The 14,411-nt window shown below is 34.5% G+C and overlaps 1 protein-coding gene across 9 annotated transcripts in view; it reads right to left on the reverse strand.

Moving 5' to 3' along the window:
• FAM13A (family with sequence similarity 13 member A) overlaps positions 1–14,411 on the reverse strand; it is a 385,882-nt gene that overhangs the window by 59,618 nt on the left and 311,853 nt on the right. For all 9 annotated transcript variants that reach the window (XM_012437742.3, XM_012437744.3, XM_064369163.1 and 6 more), the window contains 2 exons: positions 3,060–3,101; positions 310–489 (listed from right to left, as the gene is read on the reverse strand). In XM_012437742.3, the coding sequence (XP_012293165.2) occupies positions 310–489; positions 3,060–3,101 (222 nt within the window). The remainder of the gene's footprint in view (positions 1–309; positions 490–3,059; positions 3,102–14,411) is intronic.

A 14,411-nucleotide genomic window follows, 5' to 3' on the forward strand; every position in this document is an offset into this window, starting at 1 on the left:
AAAAAACCTCTGGACAAGCATATGGTTACTTTCTCTGCCCATGGTTCAGAATCCCTCTAAATAAGATATTTATAAGGAAGTCATAGAGTATATTCAATCAGAGGTGGCTTCCAACAACATACCAAATGTCTGGATGAAATGCAAATATTTATGCAATCACCTATGAATTTTCAAATATAGCTAAGTTTAGAATGGTTAAACTGAAAACTCTTAAAGTTTTAACCTAAATATAACACATGACTAATTCAGGTGTATATTTTAAAAAAGAAGAGAAAATCCAAGTAAGAGGAAGAACCAGTACCAACTCACTTGTCTCTCCCATGTCGAACTTCATCCTGCTCCTTGGACTGGCGGCGTCGCTGTCTGGCGGATGTGGCAGAAGATGCTGGTGGTGTTCCCGATTCTGAGTCCTCTGAACTCTGACCTCCAGAATTATTAACATCAAAAAGATGTTGTTCTACAGCTGATCGGATGGTTCTTTCTAAGAGTCTGGCAAAAAGAATGCGGAGTCATTCAAGCAGTCAAGTTCATCAGTGATCACCTTAAAAAATATGTGCCTACAGTTATGGGAATGTCTGTATTTCCAACAGAAGGTCTTTAAAACTTCACGAGCAAAAAGAGATGATGAGGCATTAATCTACAAAATGTCTGCATTATGTGTTAAAAACAAAACTAAAACAATTCTGCCAGTTTAATAAATGTTTCTTATTTTTGTGAATTTAGTATTGCTGAACTGCTCATGGCAAGTCTAGCAACAATTATGAGGCATTCAGGAAACAGGAATCAATTAATATAAGGAAGAAAGAAAAGATTTTTTTCTTGCCCTCACAGAATCATAATAGACCTATTCTTACAAAGGCAATTTCATACCAACGCTACAGAGGAAGAGAGAGTGATTTGCAAAGCAAACCTGCACAAATAATTTTATGATGCCTATTTAGAATCTAAGACAAAATTATATGAAAATAACGCTATTGGGGAGAAAACTCACCAGAACAATTAGAACTCATAACAACATGGCATAATCTTTCCTAACTGCTATTCAATTAATTTGTGATGTTTATAATTGAAGTTGTATTCATGCAAACACCTCTGAACATATTATTGAAGTTGGAAGGATAGATTTACTTTGTTCAACCTGAGGAAAACAGATAAGCACAAAGGCTGAAAAGAATGCATGGTAAGCTATAAATGGAATCATTGTTAAAGCTGTAGAATCTTTCAAGGTGTGTAAACCTTCTTTTAGCACCACATTACTTCCAAATAAGCTGGTATGGAGAGCTCTTAGCTTAGACTCCTCAAACCATGTTTTTCTCTGCTTGAAAGAGAACCATATATATATATATATGTTTATATACATATTATATATATTTTTCATAAATATATATAATATATATATTTTAATATATATATATATTTTAAGACAATGAGGAAGTATAGTCCAATTAACTTAGGCATTAGAACTTTTATATATAGAACTCCATGTCTCAAATGATTCAAGATTATTTATTGCAGTACAGAGGATTGTGAGTAAATTAATATACATATAAGAGCTGTACATAATATATAAATAACATATTCATGAGGAAGCCATAAAATGCATTAAATCAGAGGTGGCTTCTTACAACATACCAAACATCTAGATGAAACTGAAATACCTAAACAGAACAACCCTGCACTTTTTCCAGGCTATAGAAGACACAAAAGAAAGGTTATTAGGAAAGGAAAAAGGCAAGAACATGTCAGCCTTGGTGCACTTCTTGAATATCTTTGAAATGGACAAAGCTAAAGGAAGTCAGTCCTTCCCTCTGTTTGTTTTCTCTCCCAACAAGGAATTAAAAGAATGGAAATCCATCCTGTTAGATCCAAATTAATTCCAACTAGTGCTTCTTCTAACTCTTACCTCTTCTCCCTATCACCCCATATCCTCCCCACCTCCTACATCTGATCTTTGCCAAAAGAAGATGCTCCAAAAAGGCCTCCTCACGTCCTAGCAAGTAAGGAGAACAGGTAGGTATGATGGAAACATATGTGGGCAAGGAGCTGCTCTGTCATTCGATGAATATTTATTTAGTGTCTAATATATGCCAGGCACTTTTCTAGGCAGTTGGGAGGATAGCAGTGAACATGACAGACGAGCTCCTTATGTTTACAGAGCTTACATTCCTGTAGGGCAAGATAGATAATAAAAAAAAAATGTAATTTCCAATAGTAATAAGTTCTCTAAAACACTGAGTAAAGTAGTGGCAAGTGAATATGGGTAGTCAAGAATAGAATCCTGGATAAGATGACATTTGAACAAGGAGTGAACGGTACGAAAGCTCTGGCTAGACTGAGGAGCAGCGAACACAAAGGCTCTAAGGCAGCAATAAGGTTGGCCCTCCCTGGGAACAGCAGGTCATGTGGCTGAAGTGTAATGACCAACGTGGTCAGAGGCATCGGCAAGGACTGATAACTGGAGTTTAGATTTAGCCTAAGTGTCAGTGGAAGACTTTGAAGGAAAAGGCATGTGATGACATAATTAAGAGAGCTCTGCCACTGCCCTCTGGACCAGGGACTTGTTGCCATCACTAATTTGTTTTCTTTTCTGCATCTCTATTAGACTGTCACATCCCTGAAGACAGGGTCCATGGCTTCTTTGACATTATACATCTAACAGGTGCCTGGCGTGTTGCAGGCACTCAGTCAATGTAGACTCAGCCAAATGATCTGAGTAGGAGTAAAGACATAGTTAATGCTTTAATTACATTCTCCACTGCAAGATGCCTCCCAAAGCACATTAGATTACTTGTAAATATTAATTGATACTGGCATTATTTTAATGAAGTAAACAAAAAGCTCCTATTTTCCAATGTTGGAGTTGTCCATAGGAACATACACATAAGAGTATCTAAGTAGCCTTCTCCTCCATATAGTTTAAGTCACTGGCTGCTTATTATCTTAATCTTCCAATACTGTACACCATTAGAGTTGCTTTTTTTCTTTTCTGCTTAATAAGTGGAAGAGGGCATTAAAAAAAAAAAAATCCAAAACCCAAAAACCCAACCCAAATAACTTACTCTCCGGTTGTAGACACATTGCTGACTTGGGGTACATGAGCACTGCAGAAAAGCAAAGAGAAAGAAAGTCAGGTTAGAGGAAAGATCAGAGACGATGAATCAAACATCTGAAGGGGACCTCAGGCTGAAAGAAATTAGCTCAGTACCAAGTGATCCTCAAACAATGTTTAACCATCTAATGAAACATGTTCATTGTCACTTGTTTCTAGAAATTGAGATAGCCTTGGTTGCTTTTAACAGTGACTTTTTCTCCCTTTAAAAGATGTCCATGGAAGACAATTCTATAACTAAATTTGGAAAACCATCTCTTAGCTGTCACCCTATTGCCATTGCAGCCCTAGTTCAAGGTCTTTTCATTTTCCTAAAATACTGATTGTCACCAACTCCCTTCCTGCCACCCACTTTACCTATTTCTATCTTTCCCCAGCCCAAATCCATTCCCTTCCTTCTCCTCTTAGGCCAGAAGACAGAACATCTTTCTAAAACTCTGCTCTGAACAGGCAGAGGGCAGTGGGGACCACAGGGTTACAGAACAAGGAACCAGTATTGTTTTCTATATGACTATTTCTAAACTATTTTTTCAAAGCCACATTTTCTTCCAAAGTTTCTCAGGATGGAAATCATCTCAAGTTTTGTAATGTTTCAGCTTAACATCTAATTTATAATGTTTTTGTTGAGCACTTATAAACTTTCATTACTTTTCCATTTTTCTAAAGCCTGAATTCTTTTAAAAGTACTGAGAAGTGGTCAACATAAAGTAGAATGATAAAATTACAAAACACTATCAGGTTAGCACCCTTCAGAACCTTCCCCCTCCTGGCTGCACTTATGTTCACATAACTACAATGAGTGTGGAGGCTGGCAGCTAGCTATTTTAATTGTATTAATACATTACATTCTCACATTCTGCCCTCTAGTGTTTGTCTTTTCAATCAATATTTAAAAGTGTCTATCCTTCAAAAAGAGAGGTTAAATATTAAGCAGATTTCAGACAATCTTTAGTAGTATCAAACTACAGTTCTACCTAATAGTTCTGATAGTTTTCTTCTTTGTAGAAGACATTTAAAGAAAATCAAAGTTGTTAATGACCAATATTGATAGTTGTCTTTCAATTACTCCAAACATTCTACTTTATACAATATAATTTTCAACATATGAATATGCTGCTTGGGAATCATCTATCAGGTTTTTCCCTCATGTAAGTGTATATCTCATCTCTTTCAATGTATAATTTAAATGCCTCAAGGGATTGTAAAATATTTCTCATTTTCTTTCATCACACTCCCAACCACCACCACCACCATCATGTCTTGCACAGCACTCATTAGCCCAGAGGTGATCAACAAATGTTTACTCTTCAGCCCAACATAATTTTCTTAAGTCAAAGCTGTAGCTCTTTGTTATGGCCACAGACCACAGGTGAAACCCAGAAAAAACACGTAAAATTATGTGATTAGATAAAAGGGAAGCTGATTCAAATCAGTATTAAATAATAAGGATGATAAGTAAATAAATACAAACACTAAAAGACTTAGTTAGTACTTACTATGTTTCAGACACTGTGCTAACTACTTTTTACACAGATTTTTTTTCACTTACTATTTACAACAACCCTATGAAGAGGTACTACTGTTTGCCCTGTTTTCAGATGAAGAGGTTAGAAAGGTTAAATAACTTACCCACAGCCATAGAGCCAAGAAATAAGATGAGCTGGGATTTGAACCAAGAAAAATTGTAGCTCAGAGTCTAAGCTCTTAATCACTGCACTAGCTTGTCTTTCAATCCATTACTCACTACAGTCATCTTTGGATATGGAGGCCTGGCCTTAGGTATTTTACTTTGCTTTTAATTACAACAATTTCTCCTCTGCCTCACAATGCCTGTTATTCATAGTGGTTCCCAGGCTACATAACCAACAATAAACCCCTTTCTGCTTTCTGTCTTTAACTGGAACAGGCAGTCCTTGATTTTGCTACTTTGTGGCTCACCCTCTGTAAATTCAACACTATATAATTAACTCCTATACTCCATTTCTCAGTACAGTTACACAACCTTGGTTTTGAGAGCAGGGACCCACTTGAGTAATGACTCGGGAAAAACCCAGAAGAGAGTAAAGAATGTGGATCTGCTAGATGCTAAAAAACATTCCAAAGACATGTCATTAGGCTGTTAGTCCCGAATGCCATCGCAGAATGAAGAGATGTATTTCCTCTCCTCCCTTTTACATCCTTTTGAACTGTCCTTCTTTTTGACTATTAAAGCAGACCCTGATGTTTTGATGTTCATTTCCTATGAGGGTGGGGTGAAGAAAGAAAGGCAAGAAAGAAAAAGACAAAAACAACAAACAGGATGAGGCTCTGAGATTTCTCTTTAAGTAAGTGCTTCTCCGACCTTAATGTGCACAGGAATCACCTAGGACCTTGTTAATACAGATTGTGATTCAGCAGGTCTAGGTCTTGGCAAGGGGAAGCTAAGGCTGCATTTCTAATAAATTCCTCCATGATTCTAATACTGTTGGTTTGTGGAAGACACTGAGTAGCAGAAGCTCCATATCCTTGCAACTGAAATTATTTAAAACTTCGATTACTTAAATATCCCAACAATGATTTTTAAATATTATAATCTAAGTAATGAAGGTGTGACACATTCCTTACTTACAATCTAAGTAATGAAGGTGTGTTAACATGAGAAAACTCATGTTGATCTCAGTGAATAAAAGTCAACACATCGAAATTTCTCCAACGCTTAGAGAAAAATGACCTGAACCATCTAAAAGTAAATGAATAAATCAGTAACAAAACCAAGTAATTAATTCATATTCATACTTTTGCTAGCATATTAATTTTAGGACAGTTTTAGAATAAAGGTGTGATGTTTTTAATAGTCCTTTGGAATTTCTGGTATATTATACTAGTCTATAATTTCAGGTTCTTATAAGAGAATTCCTATAAACAAAGTATTATGAGAATATATTTTCCATTGGTAAAAAGAAAAGAAAGTTCTCGTCTTGGCTTTGCAGTTGATTAGCCAAAATCATAGACAGATTGTTGGTTAGCTTGGCTGCATTAGGTTGGTTTCTCCATACAGAAAATGAAAGGTCTGGCTAGTGATCTCTACGGTTTCTTTCACCTCTAAAAGAAACCTCAAAAAAATTCTTTGATCTCAGATTCAAGCTTACTGCTTAAAGTTTAAATCATTACAAAAGGATATGACTGCATATTGAGTTTTATGACATAGTATTAGATAAATTATGGTATATTAGATATTTCGTCAGGTATCCACCGCCATAGTTCCTGTGGGATATACTTAACAATTCACCCTTAACAAAATTTTAAAGAATATTTAATGACAGCAATAGAGACTTTTTCCATAACTAAAATACTGACAAAAAGGCAGTAAGCGGCCAGGCACTGTGGCTCACACCTGAAATCCTAGCATTTTGAGAGGCCAAGGTGGGTGGATTGCCTGAGCTCAGGAGTTTGAGACCAGCCTGGGTAACATAGTGAAACCCCGTCTCTACTAAAATACAAAAAATTAGCTGGTGTGGTGGTATGCGCTGTAGTTCCAGCTACTGAGGAGCTGAGGCAGGAGAATTCCTAGAACGTGGGATGTGGAGGTTACAGTGAGCCATGATCATGCCACTGCACTCCAGCCTGGCAACAGAGCGAGACTCAGTCTTGAAAAAAAAAAAAAAAGGCAATAAGCATTAAAACAATAAGCAAATGAGTCAAAGTGAAACATACAGATTTCATTTTTCATCTGAATGTAGCTTGCTTTTTATCCTTTGCAGACAGCCAAGAATAATGATTTTTTTTTTTCAGGATCCTTGGCTGATTTGCTAAGAAAATTTCTTACTTATGCATTATCAACAGTTGGATATGGAAGAGTTTATTTCCTAATGTTGAAAAAGCAAGTATTGAAAATGGAAAGAAAGAAGCTCACTCATATGCAGATCCCAGCTCTACTGCTAAATTCAAACTTAAGCCTACTGTTAGTGATGATGCAACTGAATATTCTATTGGTATGGCCATTTAAAATAGATTCTAAGCCTACTCTGAAATATATTCTATGACATATTGAAATATCTTTAGTCTTTATTTCTATTAGCAAAACCCAAACTATATTTCCTTAAGCCAATTATGCTCACCAATATTAGTCTCTAAAATTTGCATGTGATAAGATGCACAGATGCCTGTTGACAAGTGATTCTTTAATTAAATCTCTGATTTGAAATAAAAAAGCACACATTTAAAAAGAAAGAGGTTTCAAATCTACAAAACGCAGACATCTTGAAAAAGCATGTGTTCTCTTTTCTGTGCATTCTCTTATTTCAGTATGTTCTCCTCTGTGGCATATAAGAGCCTGCCTGTAAAATATTATCATTTTATTAGGAAACATGAGGTCTAAAAAATTACCAGTTTTCTCTAGGATATAATATTTACATTTATTCTATTTTTTTAATTGAGCAAGGATTAAAAAGACAACTATGAGATTTTTGCTTAAATAAGCCTAAGGATGAACCTCATGTAACAATCATCAAAATAGCCTAAAATTCTTAATTTGCCTATTTAAAAAAATATTTTTAGTATCATCTTAAAATACTATAAGTTGATATGCAGCAGCAACGTTATACATATACAACAACACACATATTTATTATTGTATAATGGCTTTCTGAATTAAATTTTGTTCATAATGTTAGTACATTCTTCACGTGTCAAACAGTAAAACAATTCAAACCTCAATATTTATTCCTTTTGCTTTAACCTCTTGCTATGATTATCATATGCAGAACTTTAATGGATCATTTGTAGGTATTTAACTTTGATAAATGTTGGATCATCTTTCTGCATCATTAGAGACATTTTGGGTAGCCTCAAATTTTGATTTAAAATTGCATACTGTGCATAATATACTAGAATATAAATGGAAAACTTACCACATGGCTATAACTCAAAAGGAGGAAAATATTTATCCTCACACCTTCTCTAATTCACATTCCCTATTCCTTTAAATAGTAAGCTTGCTTTGAAGAAAAAAATTGTTCTCAGCTATATCTTAATACTATATTAAATTTATTCTAACGAATCAAATATAATCCATCAAAATATCAGAATATTCATCTTTTATACAGCTTCTTTGACAATTACTGATGTTTTCAATTTTACTTATTTAGTCTGTTTTAACAAAAAAATTGAAAGTTTTTTTAGTTTTTACACTAAGGTCTATATTAACAAAATTGTAAAATGCAACGAATAGTTCACTTATATACTGTATCCTTTTTCCATTTTACAGAAAATTAAAGATCAGAGAAGTTAAGTACCTAATTTAAGTTTACACAGCTCCATTCTATTTATGTAGTCTGGCTTCAGAGTATATCCTTAAAACTCTACACAATCTTTATTCTCAAATAATGCTGCTATTTAAAAAATCTTTAGCTATACCTCTAGCTATTTCATTAGAATAAGGTTACTAAAAGTGCTTTTTTAGATTCAAATAGATTTTTCTTCTTCTCCAAATTTATATATAAATGCAGAAATTTTCATTTCATCTAGGTTTTCATGTTTATTAGTTTAAAACTGAAGTATTCTCTAATCTTTTAAAAATTATTATAACCCTTACTGTAAACTTCAATTCTGATTATTAGTTTATCATTTCTCTTTTTTCTTAAGCTTATCAGAGGATTTTCTATCTCATAATTTTCATTTTTACTCTCAAAGAACCAGCTCCTGAATTCAAACATCAGTTCTTCTTCTTTTCTGTTTTCTTTTATTATTACTGAATACTTTTAGGTTACAAAGAGGTTGCTTTTTCTTCCTTTCTATAACTTCTTATTCTGAATGTGTGGCTGATTTATCTTCAATCTTAAGTGTTAAGTTACCTCTTTATAAAGTTTAGACTTCATTCCACAAATTTTGACATATACTTTTTTCTTTATTCTCTAAACAGTATGTACTTGAGATTCTTATTTACTCTTTGAGTTATCCCCCGTCCTCCTGTCCCCTTCAAGAGTCTTCATTGGTTGACTGAAAGTTTTTTCTTATTAATTACACTGTGGTTAGAAAACACTATTAAAATTTCTACTCTTTAAGAACTTTTAAACATATGAATAATTTTTATAAAGTAGCAGAAATGCTTGATTGAGCTCTGTTTGTACTGTGCAAAGTTTCACATATGTATATATGTGCTCATTTATTTAAAATCTTATGTATTTTACCAAATTCTTAATGCTATGTTTGTTATGGACATATAGTTGTATGTATAAGTCCTACATTTCAAATGGGTTTACTTGTTTATCCTTGTTAATGTAAGATTCTAAATTTATATGATTTGATAATACAGTAACTCTAGATAATAGAGTAAGTACAGTTTGTCTTTTATAACAAATTTGGCCTTCTATTTCAGGTGCCTGTTCACATTTATCAGATATATGTTTATCTTTTTATTATTGATCTTTCTGTGCCACTTTGTTTTAGGTATGACTCTTTTGCAAACAGTATAGTTCAAATAGTTTTTTTTTTTTTTTAGTATTTTAGCTTTTCTCAAATAATTTAATCCATTTACATTTATTGTCATAGCTGATATATTTGTTCTAGTATTATTTTTGCTTTATGCTTTCTAATTTGGGAACTTGCTTTTCCTTTGGTTTCCGCAATTGCTCTTATCTCGTGAAGGCATTTTGAATATAGAAATCCTCTGCACAATTCTACTATGGTTGCTTCTCATGCCCATACTTCTCTCATTATTATTAAAAGTATGGCAAAAATTGCAATTACTTTTGCACCAACCTAAACAAGAAAAAAAACCCAAAAAAACCTCTTGACACCTGCTTCTATTTCCCTGTTTATGTAAGATAAGAAATTTATAGCTTCATTACTTTCTTTGCCCTTCTACCAATGCTTATAATCATATCTCTATTTCCTACTAATTTTTAAAAATTTATCTCTCAATTAGCCAAACATACACTATACTTGTATTTTTACAATATGTTTCTTCATTAGAATCATAGATTTCAGATTGGCTTTTCAATTTCTGACTTTGACATCTAACATTATTACTCTGATAGTTTGGTGTTTTTTGTTTGTTTGTTAAGATAGTGTCTTGCTCTGTCATGCAGGTTGGAGTACAGTGGCATGATCATAACTCACTGAAATCTCAAACTACTGGGCCCAAACAATCCTATTGCTTTGGTCTCGCAAGAAACTGGCATACATCAACACACTTGGCCAATTTATTTATTTTCTTGTAGAGACAGAGCCTTGCTATGTTTCCCAGGCTGGTCTCAGACTCCTGGCTTCAAGAAATCCTCCCACCTTGGCCTCCTAAAGTGCTGCGATTATAGGAGAGAGCTACTGTGTCCAGCCTCTCACATGTTTTTATCTTTATCCCATCCCTTTTTATTCCAGAAGTGCTTTCCAGGCTTCTCTTTCAACATGTATTTGACTGAGTTTTTAATCATTTCTGTTTAGTTTTCAAAGTCTCTTCTAAAACATCTCTAGGGTTGTTTTTTTCCTCATTTTAGCTGTTCTGTATCCCCAGCCTTTCAATTCTAAAACTACTTTGCTTTAATGGCTTCCTACTAACATTTCAAAAAGGTTTATATCCTTGAGCATTTTTGAGAAGATTAACAATATTACTTCTCAAGTTTTCATCTGAATTATATAAAAATCAATTCTCTAGATTCTGGGTTTATGCTGAGTCATCAAGGCAAATCAACCTTTCCCTTAGTTTATAATTTCTCTTCATAGGTCCCAAATAGTTTCTTTGTGTCTAGTGGTTCCTAAGGTGGAATGATCAATCTAGGTAGAACAATTTCCAACAATCTGGGTAGGTAGATTGCTCTTAGCTTATATGATTGTCCACTTGGCTATGAGCAGATGGCCCCTCCTGGATTTAGATTTGCAGAGCCAGTATATGAATCTGCCCTAGAATATCTATAATGCCTACTTAGGTAGACTTGCTGGTTGGTCCCATTTTATGATTATGCTGGGGAATCAGAAACAAATTTTGTGTTTTTTTTCATATGTGCGTATAAACTTGAAAGCACATACGAAAATCCAATAATCTTCTTGCCTTTATCCCTTTTTCAAATGCTTTTGTTTGGTGACTGAGCATCCCAGGAGAATACCTTTCTTCCCCATTGTTTTGTACACTGCCTATTCTTGTCTGAATGGATATTGAAATAAAAAAGCTGATGAGGGCAGAGAGGTGAAAAACAGTAACAACACAACTCGGCTCTAGATGGTTCAGAAAACAGGTTTCCACTCAGTTAAGGAAATGTCACTAGCTTTTCTGGTTAGTGCAATAGACAGTAGAAGGAAGCCAAGTCAGTTTTTCCTCCCTTCCTTCTCTCTTGGTGGCTATCTGTATTGTTTATATGGCAGAACATGAAGTCTGCAAGGTAAAAATATGTTTCTCCATCCATCCCATCGATAATGTGATCTTTGACATGGCTTTTCTTTATCATTGCTACAGAGTCGTCTCTAGGGTTTGCCTTTTATATCATCATTGGAATTTAAATAGAAAGCTGGGAGTATTGTATCAGGCAAAGGTAGTCTGCTACCTGTTTAAACTAGAGGCTTACATTTTATTAAAATCTGAAGTTCTACAAAGGGAAGCCCACAGGGAGGAAGGGAAACTGAGGAATGAAGCAACAAGAGATCGAGGCAGAATGGATATAGAGGTGTAATTTTCTACAAGTGAATTCTTCTTTATCATGCTGAAGTAACAGATATGAAGAAAAGCATTTGACATGTATATAATTTATCTTTCTCAGTCTGCCCCTAAACATATGCTTAATATTTTCATTAACATTGCTAGAATTAAACCCAGAACCTGTACAAAAATGACTAGTGATTCTCAGGTCAAGAACTTAATAATGAGTCTTAAAAGTTGTATGATAAACAGTAGTAAACTTTGTAGCCATTCTTCAGTTAATACTGTTGGTCTGATTCTGTGTAGACACCTAGCACCGCCTGAGACTTAGAATCCTGTCCAATGAGACAAATATCTTTAAAGAAATCCACATACTTCACAACTATAAGGATGGCTATTATTAAAAACAAAAAAGCAAGTGTTGACAAAAATATGGGCAAATTGGAACTGTGTACTTTACTTTTGGAAATGCAAAATGATGTAGCTCCTAGGGAAAATAGTATGGAAGTTCCTCAACAAATTAAACGTAGAACTACCATATGCTCGAACAATTCCACTTCTGAGTATATACCCAACAAAATGAAAGCAAGGACTGAGGTAATCTCAGCACTTTGGGAGGCTGACGTAGGCGAATCACCTGAAGTCAGGAGTTCAAGACCAGCCTGACCAACATAGTGAAACCCTGTCTCTTAAAAAAAAAAAAAACAAAAAAAACAAGGCAAGGACCGAGACAGATATGTGTATATCCATGTTCATAGTAGCATTATTCACAATGCCCCAAAGATGGAAGCCACCTAAGTGTCTATAAACAGGTGAAAGGATAAATAAAATGTAGTATATACATCGATGGAAATATTATTCAGCTTTAAAAAGGAAGAAAATTCTGACACATGCTACAACATGGATGTACCTTGAGGTATGCTAAGTAAATAAATATGCCAGTCACAAAAGGACAAAGACTATAAGATCCACTCATATGAGGTATCGGGAGTAGTCAAATTCTTAAAGACAGAGAGTAAAATGGTGGTTGCCAGGGGATAGGGAAAGGAGGAAATAAGAAATAGTGTTGAATGAGTATAGAATTTCAGTTTTACAAGATAAAAAGAGTTCTGAAGATGGATGGTATTGATAGTTGTATAACAATGAGAATGTACTTAATGCCACTGAACTGTACATTTAAAAATGGCTAAGATGGCAACATTTATGTCTACATTTTACCATAACAAAAGAAAAGAAAACACAAAACAACGGAGCTCCACAGGCAAAGGTGATGTGCCACCTCAGTTTAGAAACACTATTCTAATAAAAAGGAAAACAAATATTTTTAACAAATAGTTGTGTCTAAAGACATTCAGATACCTAGCTGACTTTATCATCTTGCTAAAAAAGTAGATACTTAAATAAACAGTTTGCTTGTTTGTTCCACTTATTAGTCAGCAGACTAAAACAGGCTTTTAAATAGATACAATGTCCGGTATGCTACACTTCTCCAAAACTCTCCCATGTGATAATGAAGGGTTTTTACCTTAAAATAATCACTTAGAAAACATACAATATGCTTCTTAAGGAGAAAAACAAACTATTAAAAGTTAAAGCTAATGAAGCATAATACAAAAAAAATCACAAACATACAAATTCTAGGATAAGTTGTTTGGATAGTTATTCCTCAGACAAGCTATCTAAAAATGCTTTAGAAAGAAGTTTTCTACATATCAGGATAGAAATGGTATGGTATAATTTTCCGGTCCCATCTAATATCAAGTAATATTTTAATTTGAATTTAGCCAAAGTTATTTCTTAACATAAATTTACGGTTATGAGTCTGATAAAATCAATAGTTCCTAGGCTCTGGCAATCAAAAATTAACCAAATTAGAAAGAGTAAGTCTGTCTGCAAAACAGCTAACTTAGAAATAAATCTATCTGATGTTTCTTCGGAAAATTAGCAAACAGATGAAATACCAAAGCTGACCTTAATCCAAATCTGCTAAATTAATAATTTAGCTTCAGTTTTGCACTGTATTAAAACTTGGGCTGAAATTTTAAAAGATGGTCAGTTCCAGGATTTTCATGGAGCACTAAATGAGAAAAGGAATAGAGAGGAAGATCAGTGCACCTGCTAGAAGACAGGTGTTAGGTAATCAAGGACTAAGTTTCAGAAGCCAGGTAAGCTATCTAGAGCCCAATGAACAAACTGGTATATTGCCCCTGAAGCACATATCCTAAGATTTTGATAAAGCATATTAAACACACCTTCTAGGTATGCAAGCTATATGTGTAATCCAGGAATTTGTAAAGAAGGAATTCAAAGATAAAAGTCTGATGGAATGGGATAAGGATGGGATCTGATCCTGGTCATAGGAGCATGAAAGTGGTGTAGAAGAGGTGGAAGCTGGTAGAGATGAGGAGAAGCAGCAAGTGGAGATGCAGAACCTGAGTTTTAGTGGAAACCAAACACCAAAATCCAAACTCAGTCTTGCAGACACTGAAAACTCAGGGAAACAGAAGCAGAGCAGCAACAGATCCTAGACAGATCTGATTAGAGGCCAGGCCAAAGAATGCAGACAATAAAAGGCTGAACACGGCACAGAAGAACACTACCAGCAAGTTGTTTTGAGGCTCAGCTGAGCAACTGAGGGAGGAGCCCTGTTGTTTGGGATTCCAGCATAGAATATAAAAAGAGAACAGAACATCCTGG

Source organism: Aotus nancymaae, unplaced genomic scaffold (assembly GCF_030222135.1).
Source record: "Aotus nancymaae isolate 86718 unplaced genomic scaffold, 86718_ANA_hifiasm-v0.15.2.pri h1tg000006l, whole genome shotgun sequence".
In the NCBI taxonomy this organism is placed as follows: Eukaryota; Metazoa; Chordata; class Mammalia; order Primates; family Aotidae; genus Aotus; species Aotus nancymaae.